This window comes from Perna viridis, chromosome 7, assembly GCF_037379345.1.
Source record: "Perna viridis isolate PV_CMFRI_1.1 ecotype Kerala chromosome 7, ASM3737934v1, whole genome shotgun sequence".
Lineage (NCBI taxonomy): Eukaryota > Metazoa > Mollusca > Bivalvia > Mytilida > Mytilidae > Perna > Perna viridis.
The window spans coordinates 30,754,072-30,770,740 of NC_142451.1; the positions used below are offsets into that span (position 1 = coordinate 30,754,072).

General features: G+C 33.1%; 1 protein-coding gene across 1 annotated transcript in view; it reads left to right on the forward strand.

Moving 5' to 3' along the window:
- The first annotated feature begins 1,848 nt into the window (after positions 1–1,848).
- The window catches only part of LOC148612254 (uncharacterized), a 30,280-nt gene continuing 15,459 nt past the window's right edge, over positions 1,849–16,669 (forward strand). The window contains exons 1-7 of the mRNA XM_088593512.1: positions 1,849–3,337; positions 3,949–4,130; positions 4,986–5,165; positions 8,083–8,226; positions 13,974–14,098; positions 15,200–15,346; positions 15,915–16,076. Coding sequence (XP_088449638.1) covers positions 1,857–3,337; positions 3,949–4,130; positions 4,986–5,165; positions 8,083–8,226; positions 13,974–14,098; positions 15,200–15,346; positions 15,915–16,076 — 2,421 coding nt within the window. The 5' untranslated portion in view covers positions 1,849–1,856. The remainder of the gene's footprint in view (positions 3,338–3,948; positions 4,131–4,985; positions 5,166–8,082; positions 8,227–13,973; positions 14,099–15,199; positions 15,347–15,914; positions 16,077–16,669) is intronic.

A 16,669-nucleotide genomic window follows, 5' to 3' on the forward strand; every position in this document is an offset into this window, starting at 1 on the left:
TTTAATACTTAGACTAGATTTCGCCTTTATCATTTAATGGAAAAGTCTTATTTAAAACCATGTTTGGAACGTCTTGTTTTTATTTTCGACTGTTGACGTTATGTTACTCACATATTACCGCGTTGGATTGTGGGAGATGGATAATCTGAGATTTTTATAGTTTTTGTACGAATATTTTTATCGCATGTTTTTTTTCTATAATCTCATCATTTTGGTAGTCGTTTTACATGTACGCCCCTTTACACTGTCAACCAAGAAAAATAATCGTGAACGATTGTCAAGTATTGAAGATTGATCATGAAAGAGGATGCTAAGGATTGTGAACAACAAATTTGTTCCCTTTTCAACAATTTCAGTTCGACTGCATATATTACAAAAATGAAATATGTTTGTCAAAATTATTACAAATGCAAATGAAACGGATTATCGCGTCATTTATTTTGATCAAATGCATAAGATGAACCTGTTTCTGATCTGTTCACGATCTTTTTTCTCGCTTGACAATGTGTCACGAGATGTTTTTAAAACAGCAATTTTAGATAAAACTGTAGGCTTACTTATGCGAATATTGCGTGGCAAGAATGCAAAATATCACTGATCATTCTAACCTTTTTGTAAATGCTTACAAAGATAAACAAAGGTTAAAACTAGTTTTAAGCAATTTTCGTAATTTAATACATAATTAGATAAGTTGAATAATAGCCTTTGTGTTTTGACAATGGCGGAAACACTTTATTATTCTAACTTGGTTTTATTCTGTAAAACTTTCAACATTTCCCGGGGAATTTTTCCTGCTCATTGATATTCTTTACTCATCAATTAATACTTCCTTATCTAAGAATAAAATCGGAAGTTTTATCAAAAGATTAATTCTGCAGCGAAAGTGTCCAAGAAAAAAACCCTACTCGATTCTGATAAAATGGAAAACTCAAAGGTTAAGCCCTAACACACTGATACAAGCACAATTTTGAATGTGAAATAACAATTGTTTCACTGTTTATTTGATGTAACTAGAATAGTTTTTCATTCAAATATAATACACAATAGCTAAATCTGCAGAAATTTAAATATTGTAAAAAATAGTTTGTAGTAATAAGTGATTCAGATAATAGAAATTTACATTAATTTACAATATTATGCTAAAGTATATTCAAAGTTTCCTTTACCCATGGCTGTTCCAAGAAGTATAAAGGGAAAGATACATATACATGTTGTTTTCTTTGAATACTGAAATATGTCCTGGTTGAGCAAGGTTCTTTATCATCTGTTAATTATTTTTTTTAAACTAAACTTTCTTGTGAAACACAATAAAACTAAACTTTCTGTAGTCACTAAATATATATGTTACAACCTCTTAATGTTATTAATCAAGCTCCGCAATGAGTCTGACTTTCAAAGCTCACACTAAACGCTGCAGACTGTCCTCTCAGATATTACAATAATCTTGCAACGGCAGGCAAAAAAGAATGAATATACTCCAAGTATCCAAAAGACCTTTTCTGTCCTAATTTTCAGAGCTGGCACAGTCTCGAGCTAAATTAGTGCTTCATCTTCCACTAAGAAATCAAAGGTTTCAACCGGCATTGTTTAGAAAGGTGTTGCAGATACCTCGCGGTACAAATTGAGACAAAAATTAGCATGAAAGGATCTATTGTCAAACAATGTCAAATTTAAAATTTGCCCAAAAATTTCAAAACGTCTATTTGCAGTGGTCAGTTAGATGGTCAGGTAAATTTCGGACACTGCATGGAACTTGGTTATATGTACACAGAAACTCGACAATTAATCAAAACAGACAGTATTGTATCATTCATAGTCTTTTTTTTACAGTTGTACCACACTGTTTGACGGATAGCATGTTCAGTGAAAAATACTTAAAAGCTGAAAATCCAATGGTGATATACATCACTGCGCAAGTCGACATTTATCTTCTTACAAAGAATAAGTGTACAACTAACACACTAATCCATAATAACTGGAAACTGTATAAAATTCTTAACGGCGCTGAAACTCTGGTAATAGGTCCGCAGTTAAAGGTCAAATTTAGTTTTAACCCCAGGGAGAATGATATCGGGCTTTACCGCTTGTATGCAAAAACCGGATATACGGAAAATGCCAATGAACACTGGATGGAAGATTCCATGTATGTCAAAATTGTTCAGCCACCTCCACATGCTTCAATACAAGGTGGAGCTGGTCGGACAATTGGAGAAGGAAACGCATTTTTTAACGCAAGTGCGGTATCGTATAGTCTGGAAAACGGGCCTGGTAATTCGGATGGGATCATATTTCGGTGGGCATGTCTAAATTTTCTAACAAAGGCAATCTACAACCTTCTTAAGTATAAAATAGATGCAAAATTTGTTTTTGGTGACACCGGAAAGAGTTTGACAAAGTGGTATGATACTTCTGTAATAGGATATTTAAACGATCATATCGCTTACGTCGACGCATCGACGTTGCCGTCAAAGATTACCTCACTTTTGAAAGATACAGGAAAATGCTTGACTGCAGATGACATAAACGTAGAGGTTAAAAAGGGTTTCCTTGACAAAAAGGACGACGATAAGTACAAACCACTTTCTTTTTTCTATGACGTCACATTTTTGTTTCAACTTGCAAATAATCCGCGTGAAAAGTATGATACGTCCAACATTATTGAAGGCAAAGTCGATATGAAACCTGTAAATGAACTAAAAGAATTTTTAAACGATTACATATTTAAAGACGGAATTATTTCTGACGTGTCGGACTTTTTAAGAAAACTCTCCGAAAGTTCTTTAACTTTATCTACACTATACGGTCTTCGCGAGCTCACTGGACTTCCGGTAACTGCGAATGACGCCTTTTTCGATGACCTTGACAAATGGTTAGATACTGTCAATGTGTCGAAGTCAGATGTAAATAGTTTATTATCGTTAATGGAAAAAACGAAACAGATCAAGGGTTATGTGACAAAAACTGAAAAGTATGTTAAACTGATAGGCGTTGACCAATACTTCCGCATGTGTGTCAACGGGATTAATTTCAGTTTGGTTAAATATTTGGAAATGTTGATAGACCAGATAAGAATTGTTTTGAAACAGCACTGGGAAGACATTGAGAAGAGTGAAAAGAACTACATAGAATGGATGTCGAATGATTTATTAACAGCAAGCGCATGTTACCAGTTTCAAGTCGACGACAACGGAACAGCTAGCTTGAATGTTAGTTCCAAAAATGTCACGGACGGAGTTGGTTATCTAGTCTACACCAGGGTGGAATATGAACAGTCTGTTAGTTATTTTATTCAGCATGCACAGACGACCGGCGGTAATCCGCCACTTTTAGATTTAGAGTAAGCTTCTTTAATCCTATAATTTTGTTTTACAAGCTGAAAGCCAGAATGTAAAGTAAAATACAAGTGTTTTGCTGTCTTTGTCAAGAAATCACATTTTAAAATTCGAGTTTAGTATACTCAGTATGTTCATTAATCTTTTGTTAGATCTAGACTTTTTAAGGCAATTCAGGGAATAGCGAATTGAGGGCTGTATGTGTTAAGATCTCTCCACTCTAACTAGATGTACACCTTTGGTATGTCTTTTTGTTTATATTTTTATGTTCTTTTGTTGGAAATTTTAAACAGACATAGAACATAATTACTTCAAGCACTAGATAGAAAAAAATAAGAGTAAAAGAAAGGTAAAGAATAGAGAGATGAAATAGTGTTAGAAGGATCGCGATCAATGCAAACTGAAACACTTCATTTATTTTATGCACCATTGCACCGTATCAACTATTTTCATATTTTGATCTTTGGATAAAGAAGCATCTTCAAATAAAAGTGATTAGAGTATCAGATCATTTTTGAAAATTAAGAGAATTTTTAGTCCAACTCTGGCCTCGGTGCCGCCTGTGTTTACGGTTTTGGTTTGATTCGTCGGTTCATTCAAAATTCTCTCATTTTAGATGCAGATTTAACTGTATGAAGAAAACAGCAGTAACAGCCTTAATGTCCCTAAAAGTTGTTTGTAAATCATGTACGGTGGGTCAGTCAAAAGGTCTTAAAGTTTGGTGGGTAGTCAAAAACTTTGACTTGAATTGGAGAACTGTCTCTAATAATACTGAATGGAAATCGTGGTTATTATCAGGTAAGTTTTGTTTGATTTGCCATGATTTGTTGTTACTCAAGTGTACTAAAATGATCTTTTAAAATTCAAAATAAGAGTATTATTTAGTGTGAAGGTAAAAATCTACAGAAGAACGGAGATAAATGTATGGTAATCAATTTGGGATTTAAAAGACGAACATGTCCCATTACCGATTTCGTAAACACAAGAAAATGAAGTTCTTACATATAACAAGTAGATTATAGGATTTTTTCAATCGAGATGGAAGGTATTTTCACAACGACGTTGATATATATTGTTCCAATCATTAGAGACTTTTTTTAAAAATCTTCGGCAGATAATTGGTGGGAATTTTATTGTACCGTCATCATAATACAAATAATACCAATCATACTAATATTGCAGTTTTGGTAAACTTTACACATGTTTCAAGGAGTAACCTCTCGTCAGCAGCATTACAACCAAAAGCTTAGAAATATCTCAATACAAAAAATACTCAAAACCAAAAATGTCAAAAAATATCAAAAAAAAAAAAAAAAGGAAAAAAATAAAAAATAAAAAATAAAAAAGAAAGAAGGAAAGGAAAAAAAGCAAAATCCAGTTCCGTGTATACATGCAGTGTACGACTATGAATATCAACTTATATCTACTTCCCAAATAAAAGAAATTTAATATACCACTTGGTGTAATGTCTTTTTAAGTTGATATCTTTGCTCAAGTGCTTACTTAATACCTACCAATAGAAAAGAGGGTTTTATATTTGCTTTTTGGAGATTTGCATGGTGCGCTGAAATAGCAATTTTACCTGCTTCTCATTCATGTTTTTTTAGTTATGTTTCATTGTGTAAAATCACATTCATGCATATTTGCTTCCAGAACAAAAGACAACTAAATTTGTTATACGAAGTAATGTTTTGAAAGAGAACTCGGGTTATTTGATAGAAGCACATATGGAGTTCGCGTCTGGCAGAAAAGGCACAGTAATTTGGATCGTGGAAACTAACATGTTACCATATGGTGGAACGTGTGATGTTACAGACCAAGATGCATACTGGGGTATGTCTCTGTGTTTAATATGTCTAATTAGATTATAATTAAGAAAAATAATTCTAATTTTTGAACAGGTTATAGGAAATGACTTGGTTTGCTTGATTTTATAAACCGCGTTGAATAATCTGTTTATCGAACGCTGATTTCGATTGTTTGGTTATACATTATAGGATTAGGGGCAAAATATTGTGCGACTCATATGTAAGAATGCAATGCACCGCTGTTTCTATGTCGGGTAATACTTCAACTAGATATTTATGTTGTCATGGATTTATTTAGATAGGGATAATGGGTAATTTTTCACCCTCACCTTTATTCGACTTATGTATAATAAGTTATTTTATAAAATGTAACCCTAAACTAAGTAAGATTGTAATCAAGGCTCAAATCTTTCTTTGGACTGGAATCGATTAAAATAATTTAAATTATAAGGTTTGTTTTAAACGTACAACCAGCTATAGGACGATTTATGTTTTTTCTAAGCAGACTCGAGGTTCGTTACGCGTAAACGGTCCCAAAGATGATTACATTGCATGACTTAGTAAAACATTATTAAGTCAAAATTTAAAACTTATTATAAATTGAGTGCGCTTTGTTTTGTTACATACGGCGAAGCTGTCCTTTTTTTTCAGAAAAAGTATACGATATTCTAATACTTTAGGAGATGTATAGATTTAGAACAATGGAGCCTCGTTATATGAGACCAGTCTGCAGATAGTGTAGATTCATATGATTTAATATTTATGCCTGCAAATTAATGAAAAAATGGTTGAAAAATAATCTACTTAGTAAGTAATGAGATATAACGTATTGAATAAAAAGTACGAACGATTCCTCATTAATTATTGTGTCAATTGTTCCATTGTTGACGCTTCAGTATTGTTTTTTGATTTTTAATATTATTTTTTTTTAATGTCCAATTTTTCATTTTTGGAAACTATTCACGCTTATGTAATGCAGTGCAGCTAATAATGACTAGTTTTGAATCTCACAGGAATAATATGTAATTGTATATGATATAGCGAATACCACTGTAATGCGATTAAATACATCGTTATTGATTGTAAACAATTTGAACAATACAAAAATACTAATATAAATATTGCAAATTTCGATATACTGTACGCGTGTTTCTGGGAGTAACCTCTCATCAGCATCATTAGAATTAAATACATAGGAAGATCTGGATTAAAAAAAATACGCAAGAAATTTATCTTCTGTACTAAAAGCCACAATTGTCAAAAATGGGATGGCAGATTCGACTCCAAAATGTTCTTCTATATGCAATACAGTGTTATAGGGATTTTGAAATTTGCAATCCTTCAAATTTTAATAAATTATATATGATATAATTCAGTGTCAGACAAGTCAGACTACTTGGTTGGTGAATTCCCTTAGGTATTTACAAACATAAAAAATACCAGTTTTATATATTGTAAATTTCGATATGCTGTGCACGTGTTTCAAGGAGTAACCTCTAATCAGCAGCATTAAAATCAAATATGTAGGAAGATCATAATCAAAATATTAGTTGTATACAAGAAGTACCAAATCTATCGAAAAAGGAAGCCAAATCCATCACCGAGAAGTTCTACAATGTGCAATACAAGGAATGAAGCCTCGGTGTTTTACGTATTTTAAAATTTCGAATTCTGCAAGATTTCATAAATAGGGTAGATAAAATATGATATTATCATAGTACCAAATTATGATTATACTGGCATTGTAAATGTTATGGTTACATAAGCAATCAATATTGCGCATTGTGTTTATTTTTTTCTCCCACTATAAGTCGATGATTAAAAATTCATGTGCCTTTTTAACCACCTGGCTAATGCGCGCTTTAAGTAAATTTTGAAAGGCCTTGACAAAAAGTATAAAATATACGGTAACGGAACGATGACAATACTCTCAAAATCAAACAATAAGTAATGTAACGACACAAACACACATTAATGATCAACATCTCCTGACTGTGGACAGGTGCATGAAATCTGCATTGGGGTTAAACTAGTTTTATAACGATATTATTTTAAACGGTCATAATTTTGGTCTGATTTAAACTTCCTTTTTATTCAAATACTTTTCGAAAGTCATTTGTTACAAAAAGCAAAAATGGTTGTATATATAATTCATTGGTGCTGTGTCAATGATCTAGTTTAATTTTCGTTCATCTTGATTCTCCGCGAAATAAATGTAACTTTTTAAGACAACTTTTAGCTGGTAGTCGATTTTATCATGACCCGCTAAGTAATGTTCTGAATGTCTGCGCTTGCTGTAATTTCTGTATTTTTCGTGTAGTCTATGCCCTTTAATTTACATAAAGAGGACCATTTACCATCTTACTGATTTGTGACATCTGTGTTATAGAAATAGAAGTACCAGTCCATAGAAAATCCAGACACTGTCAATATTAAAGTGATTCATGGTGAAGAAAAGGCTTTTTCAATCTACATATGCTATATTTTTACATCACTGTTGTCCTTTCCATATTCAAATCTGTACTTTTGTTAAAAATATATTTATCTCCTACTAAACGCAACCAAAATGAACCAAATCAAAAACAATAACCCTTGCAAATTGCTAATTTAATGTACAATCTATATAAATTTTATTTCAAAAGTATAACTACCAAATGAAAAACTAAGACTGGTTATGTTATCTATGACGGTTTCTGAACAAGAAATGAAACTGAATTTGGTGGGTTTTTGACATGCACGATTCACCTTCTGTCTGATTTTTACAAAGACTGCTACTTAAAAAATCAAATGGTGAAAGATGTACATTAGGGTTCAAATTACCGTAAGTAAATAACAATGTATGTGACAAAGACTTAAAAATAAAAACAAGCTTCTTAACCTTGGACTAATTCATTCGACATTTCGTCCTACAAGTTTCACATGCCTTTAATAATGTTTTTCAGGCGAGAAGAGGGTTTTGACATATGGGTGGAAGGATGAAGGTTACAGAACTTCAAGGGATAAAACTGAAGATGCAAAAGAACAGTTGGTTTATAAGATAGTTCAGAAAACGCAGGATGATAAATATGTTTTTCTATACTTTGGAAGTACGTTTTCTTTTTTTCATCTACTTTGTCGGAGGTATTTAGTGATCCGTCCGTTCGTTCAATCGTCCGTTTGTGTCTCCTTTAAGTATTCTGTTCGTCCCCACATAATGTCATTTTGCATTTCCTATTTTCCCCTTCTATATAACCTTCAAAGGTTTCCTGATTAAAACATTGACTCTGTCAATTAGCAACCTGAAGGAGCATCTGTTATTCTGCAACTCCTCTAAAGCCGTTGAATGGAATTCGATGGAAGTTTTTTTATAACATGTCATGATAATGCCATGGTGGATCGCCTATTTTTTTATTCGATGTGGAGAAATTTTTGGTTTCCCATATGCAAAACATGGATGTTGTTTTTCCCAAAAAGATGGTACACCTAGATACAAATATATAGTCCTTGGTACAGATTCCTCATACTTTGTAAGAAATAATTTCAAATCATCTTCCAAATATACAGAGAAAGATGTTTACAAAATTCAGGAATTCTTAATCGACAACATATTTGTCCAGTGTGGTGGACGTGTTTTTCAACAAATGTCCTTTACTTGCTGACCTATTCCTTCACTCTTATGAGGCTGACTTTATAGCTGATCTGATCAGAAAGGAAGAATACCGTTTGGCTAGATCCTTCAATCTCAGTTTCCGCTATATACATGACGTATTATCTTTAAACAATCCTAATTTCGGGGATTTGATACATCGCATCTACCCAAAAGAACTTGAGATAAAGGATACTACAGACACTGTGTCAGCCTCATATCTTGACCTACACTTAGAAATCGATGGTAAAGAAAAACTATTGACCAAACTTTACGACAAACGTGATGACTTTTCATTCAAAATTGTCAACTTTTCTTTCATCTGTGGCAACATCCCTTCAGCACCTGCGTATGGAGTGTTCATAACTCAACTCATAGGTTATGCCAGAGCTTGCCGAAACTACGTAGACATTTTGTATCGCACTAGAACTCTAACAAATAGGCTTCTGGAACAGGGTTATGTTGCTACAAGATTGAAGTCATCACTACGGAAGTTTTATGGTCGTCATCATGAACCCTTGGATCGTTATGGTATATCCATCTGCACCATGAAAACTCATTAATTCAACTGGTCATAGTTTTCCTTTCCTCGTTTGTCTACCCCGGACTTGACTTTTTATGAGCAACTCGTCGGGTGTTTCTAGAAAAGCAGAGGACGCTTACCCTACCGGTGCACCTGGTCCATGCTCCCAGTTTTTAGTGGAGTCCGAGTTGCTCATTTGCTTTTGTTACTTTGTATGCATGATATTAGTTACTTTATGTTCTTTGTTGTGTATGTCTGTTTTCCATGTTTGGTCTTTGTCCCTGGATTACATTCTTTTGATTACCACTATAACCTTGGTTTCCTTGATTACTCTCTTAGACAAGAGGCTCCAAAGTCCTTGTATTCAGCCGCGCCCGTTAGAAACGTTATCATCATTCTATAAGTTTTTTCTTGCTCAATGGCGGTTATTGATTCTAACGATATATCGGAACTACATTGAAACCTGTGTAAACCGAAGCCCATTTGGACTTTAATATTCGGCGGTCGAGATAACAGTTTGGTTTACCAAGATTCAAAATACATTTAAACTGCTATAAAGGGACTTTAAAATGTTTGCTTTAGACAGGTTTTACTGTATTTTATTGCAATGATACTTGTTTCTGAAACTGGTGATATATTAGCAGTTTATTATTTAAGAATATAAAATGCACTCGATTACATTTATATAGTCAACCCTATCTTAACAGAACATTGGAAAATCCGGAAACCTTGGAAATCGGGTATTTAAAGTTCTTTCATATCAGATTCCATATTTGTTTAACCTGTATGAATAAAAAGAACAAAAATCTCAGTCCAAAAGAGATTTGATTTAGACAGGTTTCACTTTATCTCTGGATTACATTCTTTTGGTTACCGCTATAACCTTGGTTCCCTTGATTACTCTTTCACTGTATTTCTATTTAAGTAGTACTCCGGCTAAGAATCATACAAAGTTTCAATGTATATCTCTGCGTATGAGTTGCTTCGAACTTTTTGTACCAACGATAAATCTAAAATTGAATACAATAACAAAGATAAAATCAATAAATCAGTTTTAGTCAATTATACAATAAATCCAATTCATTAAATTCTCTGACTTATTAATTTGTTTTCATTAACATTTGACCTTTTTTTCTATTTGGAGTACTAAGTTTTTATATGTTTAAAAGAATGCAATGCTTAATATATTCAAGTGATGATGAATATGACGCTTCAGTCGCTAAGCAGATTTCATTAATAAAACGAGCATTACTTAAGTATTGTGAAATAATGACTGTTTCCATTACATTGAATTGAGCATATTGAAAGCACATAAAGTGAGGTGAAGATTAATCTTAGATTAGGAAAAACCTATATATTTAAAACGTTTCCACTGGGTCATGATTACGTGTTTAAGTAAAGAAATAACTTACAATATTCTTCAACCGATACCTACAAAATAAAGAAAGGGCCTTTGAATTGCACTGAAGAAACTTGATCACTCTGAACCAATATAGTTTAAACTAGAAAAATTGTGAGCAACTTAGTGATACCTCAACTTCCCTCTTTAGAAGCCATATATGATATTCCAAAGTAATTCAGACAGAAAAACGAAAACAAATGGTGCACAATGGCACAATGTGACAATGAATTTGTGAAAGTATTATCAAATTTCACGCAGCAGTTTGAGCGGAGTTGTGGAACAGGACGAAAGGACGGACAGCAGGATCACTATATACCTCCCGCTTTTCAAGCGTTGGGTATAATAAATCAACTTGCTGATACTTACCAAGTGGATACTGGGGATTTGAATGAACTTGCTCACATTAACCAAATACAACGTAAGTGATGGAGAAAAGAGCAAACGTCTTCTCCCTTAACCATAAGGTCATAGGAGCTTGACCTTAAAGTTACATAGAGTGACTGAGTGAAGCAATTTGTAGGTCTTATTTCGATAAAAATGTATATGTCAGCACTTACATTTTTGAACTCCTCTTTCTTTTCCCTTCAATTCCGTGGACTATTTAGTATTCCGACATTACGATTTGACACATTTTGTTATGGAAAGCTTTTAGTCCTACATGCCAAGCCATTTTTATAGTTGTGCTAGTGAGTCACAAGACATTCTACGACAATTGGATACATTATTCCGAATCCATGCCAGCCAGTCGTCACTCTATCTTCTGTATATCTTGTACTTGACGGAGACGCAGTTATTACCAAATTTTAAGTCTTTATACGACTTTGCCGCGGACTGAATCCACGACTGCAATGGAGGCGATCATTTAGTTATATGAGAATTTAAAACAATTAAGGAAACTAAAAATGAATGGCAATGTCGGATTTCTCTAAGCTTTGACCAGGTGTATCGGTAGGGTAACTACTGTAAACAACTAATTTTGTTACACTTAATTTTGTGTTTAAATGTTTCATTTCATTTTCACTACAATTATCTTTTGCGACTTACACCGTTTTATACGTATTTATAATGCAGTGAGTTATTTGTGGCAATTTATTTTCAGGATTATCTTCTTCATCGCGAAACTAGCGAATTTAAATCATTCGTCATAGATTTTTCAGAGATAGTTTATTCTGCTCTATACCAAACATCAATCAGTTCATTGGTCAATTAATCTGCATTTGCTAGGGGGTTTCCCATTTCGAATGACTAGGCTAAACAAACCACCGTTACGTCTTAAACTATACTATTTTTATTTAGAATCCGTTTGATATACGGCAATTTTCCTACCTACGTAGTGGGTTTAGCATACAATACCGTTTTTCAGTGCATATTGCTAGTGGTTTAGTTTTGTGTGTATGCGTGTGTCGTCTTGTTTTCCTTATCTCCAGTTTTCATGTTTAATCTTTTTTTATTCGGTTTACTAAATTGTGTCTGTTTCATGTGTTCATGTTTAGGTCATGTTTTCTTTTATTTCGGCGTATTTGGATCATCCCACTGCTGACGCAGTGTTTTTGGCGATAAAATTAAAAACAAAGCTAAACTAAATTGCACATTTAATTTGAAAAAAAATGATTGAAATCATACCTAGTATCATATTTGAGATTAAATGGACTAATTTGGAGTACGCAATTAGTGATTGTCTAACATATAATATTTCTTTCCAAAGAGTTTTCCAATTATAGTTTACAATTGAACACAATTGAAGTGCAAGCATTTAAATAATGGTTGTATTCTAATTACACTTTACATTACTATTTGTCCATTGAAAATGTTTTTTGTTCAAAATCAGATATGATTGTTTTGTTTCAAATTCCGCTGCATCAAATCAAATTCATGTTAACTAAAGATTTCTGTTCGATTACTGCTTCTGACAGACTAATTAACAATAATTTATCCATTCATTTATATGCAAGTTCTTTAGAATTTTTACCCGCTTCGCCAACGGGGAAAACAACAACAAAAAACAACTAATAAAAAAAATAATAATAAAGCAATCGATCATTTTGTAATTTAGGCCTTTTTTCTACGAAATAACACAGACTTTTTGTATCGCTCTAGAATTCTAACAAAAAGGCTTCTGGGACAAGGTTATTTTGCTACAAGATTAAAGTAATCATTACAGAAGTTGTATGGTCGTAATTATGAACTAGTGGATCGTTACGGTGTATCCATCTGCGTCATGAAAACTGATTTATTCAACGTGTCATAGTTTTCCTTTCCTCTTTCATCTACCCCGGACTTGACTTTTTATGAGCGGATGTTTCTAGAAAAGCAGAGGATGCTTACCCTACCGGTGCACCTGGTCTATGCTTCCAGTTTTTAGTGGAGTCCGAGTTGCTCATTTGCTTTTGTAACTTTGTATGCATGATTTTAGTTACATTATGTTCTTTGTTGTGTATGTCTGTTTTCTTTGTCTGGTCTTTGTCCCTGGATTACATTCTTTTGATTACCGCTATAACCTTGGTTCCCTTGATTATTCTTTCTACATTTTCAGCATGTTGAACTTAGCCATTCTTGATCACTTTATGTTCTGGACAAAACTACTATGTATAACCTTTTACTAAATAGAACTGAACATTAGATCAACTTCGCCGTGTTCATAACCATATTCTGAGCATGAAATTTGGCAAATACTTAATTTTATTTGTTGAATATGGCTATTTTTCAGCAGGTTTTTCTCTAACATCATTACACACTTTTCTCCACATTGCGTAGATTTCAAGCAAATATTATCATTACATGATTACTAACAGATGATGGTAACAGGCATGTAAAAGGTGTTGTTTGATTTTTGTTTTCAATGCTTGAATATGTAATGTGTAGGAAAGCGTTCTAGTATATAGTGATAAATATGAAAATATGTCAATCGGTTATTTTGTCACTTTTGTATACGGAACTTCTCATGCAGCGCTGGAAGTATTTTCCTGAAATCCTAATGACTCGTCAAAACAGAAGCATTTATCGACTGGCTATCTTATTTGCAGAATTTAGCAAATTCTTTGTTACATCTCTCAACCTTCTGGGTTGCCACGATCACCCTATGGTTTAAGTGTGCCTCGTACTGTTCTTTGTGTGTGTGTGTGTGTTTTAAATTGTGTTGAACGTTCTTCGTGTATTGTTACGTTGGCGTTCCTGGTGTTGTATTGTCAAAGGGTTTCTCTTTTTTAACACCTTCGATAAAATTACCACTTATTCTTTCTTCAAATCAACTGATATTTTCATTTGATTTCTTATTCATATTCAGCTGAAGAAGAAAATACTATTCGACTAAAACCTGGTTTACCTGAACACAACTATACAGTCACAATAAAAATACAGGTTTTTGACATATTCAATGACTACCAAGAATGTGAGAAGATTGTCGGCCAAGTAAGTAGAAATTGCTATCTGTGAACATTTCCAACGACTCCAATGCTCGGCTAGTCTTTGAAGACTTACCCTCAAACTTTCATCGATTATGTTTATTTGTGGTACTCGAAAGTACTATAAAGATTTTTTTTCACATTGTTCCTTATGAAATGGAATTTTCGCTGTCGCTTTTAGCATTCCACAAAACAATAGTTGTGTATTCGACATTCAAAAGGTTACTTTCGTTGTGCTTAATATTTAATAATTTGAAAATACCACTGTACCAGTGTATTATTGCTGTCAAAGTTTTTATCATTCGTCCTTCATGACAGTAAATGGAACACTATTACATGGAGGAAAAAGAATATTCATGATCAGATAAGAAAACAGAAAAAAACGACATTAAATAACCAAATTAACTATAAGAATACACACAGAAACTTTAGAATAAATGAGCAACCGGTCCTTACTCAATGGATAATTGGAAATATTTTACCATACAGTGGTACATTCTGCAAAAAAACGGGTTGTGTACGTTAGTCCAAATGATAATTCGGTCATGGGTGGCTTTTTTTCCAATTTTGCGTGGAAACCTCTCTGCGATAGTGAGGGCATAAACTTTAGATGAACAAAATGCCACAACAAAAGTCTGAACTACCTCGACGTCAAACGTACGATACGACTTTTGACGTTTTGTTAAACTGACTGCATGTACAGTTGGACATGCCTCCTCTTCTTTCCAAGAACCATCCCTCGGGTTAGTAATATGATGTAAAATCTGGATTTAGACAAAAGGGTAATACACGGTATCATTATAAACTTAATAAAGTTTTATATGTATTAGAAATAAGCAATTAAAGAAACCATGGGAACCAAGATTTGAAAAGTAATCTTTATAATAAAATCCATGGATAATGAATAGAAAATATGAACATGGAAAACGATAGTAACAGTTATCAACAAAGAACATAGACTTACCAAAATAACACGTAAAAGCAAAGTGGATAAGCAGCCCGAACTCCACTAAAAACTGGAAGTATGGACCAGGTGCACCGGTATGGTAAGCGGCGTCTGCGTCAAGAATTCATATTTTAATTTTTGTCTTTGTTTATGACATTCCAGTTAAAACCAAAGTACAAGTCAAATGCAGATTCTGTATCATATTTCCTCAATGAATCAAGTGATAATGTCAATTATTACTGGAGAACAGGTGATCTGAAACAAGTTGTTTTGAATGCCGAAGTTGCGGGTACAGCAGTCGAGCCTCTGGTAGTAGACTTAACTGTAGTTTTTTTTAAAATATTTTTTCTTCTTTATAGTTTTGGAAGTGACGACATACATTCGTTTATGAATGTTATAATTATTACTATATTAGTTTGCGTACTTTATCCCACTGCATCGAATGCCATTTTTATGTTATTTTGCATTTAATGCCACCTATTTTTTTCACAAACAACTGGACAACGGAATAAATTTTAGATTTATTATAGCATTATTCACAAACCAGATCGGTTGTTAGAGAATAATCAAGGAAACCAAGGTTCTAGCGGTGATCAAAAGAATTTAATTTAGGGCCAAAGACCAGACGTATAAAATATACTTTAGTATAAGATAAAATGACGAATTTATACAAAATTACTCATGCTATGTAAGTCGTTGTACATATGCAAATTAGATTTACCAGAATCGTATTTAAGAAACGAAATCTGATAGAATTGATATGAAACAAACATTCCACTGAGACTCGAGTTTTGCCCCCAAAAAAAAATCACCGTTTTTGCAAATATCTGCTTTTACTGGCTTTTGTGTCAAATGATATTGTTTTTTTCCCATGTAGAACGTTACGTCAACGCTATTTGACATACAACCTGGAGATTGGCTGAGCATCGGTGTTGAAAGTCGCAACGGCACTGAAACTTTTCGGACTTTCGATGAACTACTTGATGAAATTTTAAATCCAGACTTTGGTGATGTGCAGTCTAAACAACGCATTGTTAAGGTTTGTTTAAAACGTTTAACTTGTTTATTATCATTTTCCATCGTCGTCGATAACAACTTTAACTTTAAAAATGCTAAGGTTATTCGCTTTGTCATGTTTTAGAACAGAAAAAAAAGTTGCACTACTAGACGTTATTGCAACTTTCATGTATTTGTTTTATGTGTTGGTTTTAGCTGACGAAGGACAAAGCCTAAGAATTACTCTTAAAATTATAGAAGCACTAGAGGAGCAATGACAGCGTTTCAATTTTCAGTCTGTTTATTGCTACTGGGAACTTGAACATTGATTTACTTTACTAAAAGAATGAGGAATTATCTTTTTTTAAGAACTCGTAGTAATATCCATATTCCATATCTAAAAAAAAGAACGTTTTGGAAGTTCGGGCAATATTATTTTCTTGTTTACTTCAATAAATCTCTATGATTTAAAAATAAATCGTTTTTGTATATTACTTTAGAATTTACTTTTTTATGGTGATAAATGTCACAATTCTACATCATACTTCTCTAAGATAATAAATATTTCTTTTAATATCTTAACCAACTACACCTTGGTCACATGTCACGTTGAAAACAATTTTGACAATATTCATA